This window comes from Sparus aurata, chromosome 24 (assembly GCF_900880675.1).
Source record: "Sparus aurata chromosome 24, fSpaAur1.1, whole genome shotgun sequence".
Taxonomy (NCBI): Eukaryota; Metazoa; Chordata; class Actinopteri; order Spariformes; family Sparidae; genus Sparus; species Sparus aurata.
In genome coordinates, this window is record NC_044210.1 from 18,821,425 (window position 1) to 18,825,165 (window position 3,741).

Consider the following 3,741-nt stretch of genomic DNA (forward strand, 5'->3'; position numbering starts at 1 on the left):
CATATTTCATACAGAGGCTTGAGGTAGTGTGCAACATTTCCCATATGTGCTGTATAATAAATATCGAGGGATCCGGTTGATTTTTCAATGATTACATTTGTATTTTAAATTTGTACAAAAGGTAATCTAATGCACTTTGCATGTCGGGGCATCCCACATTCATGTGCACACAAAACATCACAGTTTGTGTCTTTTTAAAGTGATAACAGATTGTGCAACAATGCAAAAGTAAACATTTAACCACACTGCAAAGATAGTTATCCTAACACTTCAGCTGAAAGATCGAGACGGGGCCGGAGTGGGAGCAAATCATATTTAGGTAAAAGCTTGGAGGTTGATTATTCTCTTAAATTAGGATTGTAAACCTCAATATATCCAGTTAATTGATGTCAAACACATTTTACAGGTTCAGTTCTTGTCCTTTGCAGATCATTTTTATACATATCACATGTTTGTACCAACCTTTCGGGGTCTATGTTGGCAGAAAAGGGGCTTCAGTGTATTTGAAAGTGTTTGCTGTTATATAAAGTTAGTTTGCCCTGTGCAGGAATAACACGGTGATAAAGAGCCTGTATACGGAAAAACCTCCTGGTGAGGACAAATATAAAGTGTTTTGACTTTCCAATCTAAGGTTACATCGGGTGACGTGCTAAAATCAGGTCTGACGCTATAAACCAACAACCCATCAAGACTTTCAATCACTGTCAAAGTTGCATAGTATTTCTTTAAGCATTTTGTCAAAGCACCAAAACTCCCCATTTTATCCCCTACTTACTGGTGACATGTTAAAACTTAATTTGGATTTAAGGCCGCACATTTTGTGCCAATGTTTTACTCGCATTAAAGAAATGTTGAACTTTGAGCTATCGCTGGCAAATTCTTGTCTAATCGTGTCTTTCCGTTGCCTTTTTTTTTGCGATTAGTTGTCTAAAATTTGCCTCAAAATTTTGACTTTAAACTCTGAAGCTCAGAATTCGACCTAAACTTGAATTGAGATTCAGTCAGAATTCTTAATTCAAAATCAGAATTGTGAGAATTAAGTAAGAAAAGTCAGAATTCCAAGTAAAAGACCTAATTTTGAGATAGTCGGAATCCTGCAAAAAGTCAAAATTCTATGAAAAAAGTCAGAACTTTTCTGAAAATTGACGGATTTCCGTGAAAAGTCAACGTAACATTTAAAAAAGTTGTATTCTGCAAAAAGTCGGAATTCTAATTTATCTCCAGAATTCTACTAAAAAGTCGTAATTGAAAAAAGTAAGAATTTTCAGGAAAACAATTTTATTTCTTCAAAGGGGTGGAATTCTGCAAAATAAATGAATAAATAAAATGAAAATGTAATTCTGCAAAAAGAATTGGAATTTGGAGAATTTTTTTTTTTTTTTTTTTAAACGTTTGCAAAAAGTCTGAATTCTAAGAAAAAAGTCAGAATTTTGATAATGTCGGAATTCCATTAAAAGTCATAATAAAGTTGGAGTTCTACTATAAATTCTGAATTGAAAAGAAAAAGTCAGATTTTCCAGAAAAAAATGTTATTCTGTGAAAAGTCAAAATAAAGAGTTGGAATTCTGCAAAAAAAGTCAGAATTCTGAGGAAAAATACGTCTGAATTCAAAGATTGTCAGAACTTATTTTTTTGGCGGCGGTCGCTCTCTTCGTATAACCGTGACGATAAGGTTGAGTGTGTTGTTGCAGTTCCTGCTGTCGACCACTAAGTTGGAGGCGATCGATCACCTAGCGTGCCCCTGGATAATTACGACATTTCCGACAGCACTTGAAGGCAGCGTTCGCTCCACTCAACTGACAGCAACCGCTGCAATCGCTGCTCTTCAGTTTCCTTCATGTGACTGGACGCGGCAACTTTTTTTTTAGGACCTGTGCTCGGGGTGGTGGGGGGTAGTTGTGGGACCGAAATAGCCCCCGTCAGGTGCAACTTTACACATTGGCTCAGGTTACAGCGCAACCAAAACACAGAGGTTCAGAAGCACACCAACGTGGACAGAAAGTGCTTCTCAGTGTTTGTTCTGTGCTCTAGTCTAATTCCAAAAATAAATATGTTGATGTGTATTTACAAAGTCCTCCAGGAGAATTTCATCTGCATGTAAACATCAAGGAGGACTCGTCTGTCCTCGTCGCCTCACACAGCAGCCGAGTGTTTCCCTCCATCTCTGAGCTGTGGAGGCAAACAAACGGTCCTTTTTACCACAAAATCAGTTCAGTGAAGGCAACACTTTTGTTGTTTATTGGACTATTTGATCATAATGTGTTAATGTAAGGAGAGGAAACAGGCCTGCATGTTGAAGGTAATCGTGACATAATATTACTGATCCTGTGCCAGTTTTTCTAGTCGCTATTAAAAGCTGCAAACTGTCTGAACAAACACCATCAGCCACTGTAAACACCGGGCCACAGCTCCAATCACCTCACATGGATCACATCATCTACATGTTGATTGTTTACAGCTTTTTTGTTCATTTTAATCCAGTTTGGAAGCTCCAAATCCAAACTCATTTTCTACTTTAGGCCTTGAAATAAAGTACATTTAAAGCTAATTTATGATTAATTATGAGCAAGTCAGCAGCCTGTCCTCCTCTAACAAACCAGTCTCAGTTCTGGAGCGTGCAGAACAACAATAATCTCCAACTGAGGTCACATTTTCAGTTATTTTAAACCTCTGAAGGCACCACAGCTTGTTTTCATTGTGTGTTGTCAATCACAGGAGAGACAGCTGCCACTGAACGCGACCCAAACACCTCTGCAGCATCATTTCAACCAGTACAAACTCTTTTATCAATTAAAAGAGCATCAGGCCTGCGCAGTGCGCGCGTCATGGCGGGTGGAGAGGTTTTGGCACAGATATTGCGTCCTGGTTGTGCGTAAAAGTGACAAGAAGGCGCTCTCTCTAGATGTATCTGACTCTGGTGCGGTGTCCACTCACCAGCTTCCTCTGGTTGCTGAGGCAGAAGGTGCAGATGGGTCTGAGAGAGGCCGCGCTGAGCGCCGCGGGCCCGTGCAGGATGCTCTGGTAGCGGAGACAGGGCTGTCCGTCCCGGCAGTCGTCCCCCAGCAGCAGCACGTTGGCCAGGTGTGAGATGTAGCTGGAGGCCAGGCGCAGCGTCTCGATCTTGGACAGCTTCCTGTCGGCCGGCTCGGTGGGGATGAGCGTGCGGAGCGCCGTGAAGGCCGTGTTCACGCTGTGCGTGCGGTCCCGCTCCCGCGCGTTGGCCGCCTGTCTCTGCTGACTCACCCCGGAGAGACGCGCGTCCCTCCCGGACCGTCTCCGCCTCCTCCTGCGTCTCGGCGCCCCGGTTCGGACGCCACCTCCAGCCGGCTCCTCCGGCTCTATGCGCGGGCTGCAGCCGCCGGTGGACTTCCCGTCCGAGCTGTCGCTGCCGCTGTCCAGGTCGTCCAGGTCGGAGGCGAAGCCGTCGGGCTGCGCGCTGCGCTCGGGGCCAGTGGACTTCATCCTGGCTCGTCTCGGGTCTGACTGGAGCTGCTGGGGCCGTGCGGGCGGGCGGCGGCTGCACATCACTTTATCCTGAAGGTGAAAATAGCACCGGGGGGCCGAGCAGCTGCCGCCGATCCGGTGACCGAGGGGGTTTGTGCCGTCCGGCCCCCCGGCGTACGGCATACCATTTCTAATGAATGACGGCTGCTTTCTGGGTCGCCAGCCCGCCGCGGAGAAGGCAAGACAGGTGGAGCGTAAAGGGAGGGAGGAGGGAGGAGGGGCACCTGTTGTGGTCTG

General features: G+C 45.1%; 1 protein-coding gene across 1 annotated transcript; it reads right to left on the bottom strand.

Moving 5' to 3' along the window:
• Positions 1–1,478: 1,478 nt before the first annotated feature.
• On the bottom strand, positions 1,479–3,705 carry LOC115577052 (transcription factor 15). The gene is made up of 2 exons (XM_030409842.1): positions 2,935–3,705; positions 1,479–2,169 (listed from the first exon to the last, which is right to left on the bottom strand). The coding sequence occupies exons 1-2, from the start codon at positions 3,625–3,627 to the stop codon at positions 2,134–2,136; spliced, it is 729 nt and encodes a 242-aa protein (XP_030265702.1). The 5' UTR covers positions 3,628–3,705; the 3' UTR covers positions 1,479–2,133.
• Between the last annotated feature and the right edge of the window lie 36 nt (positions 3,706–3,741).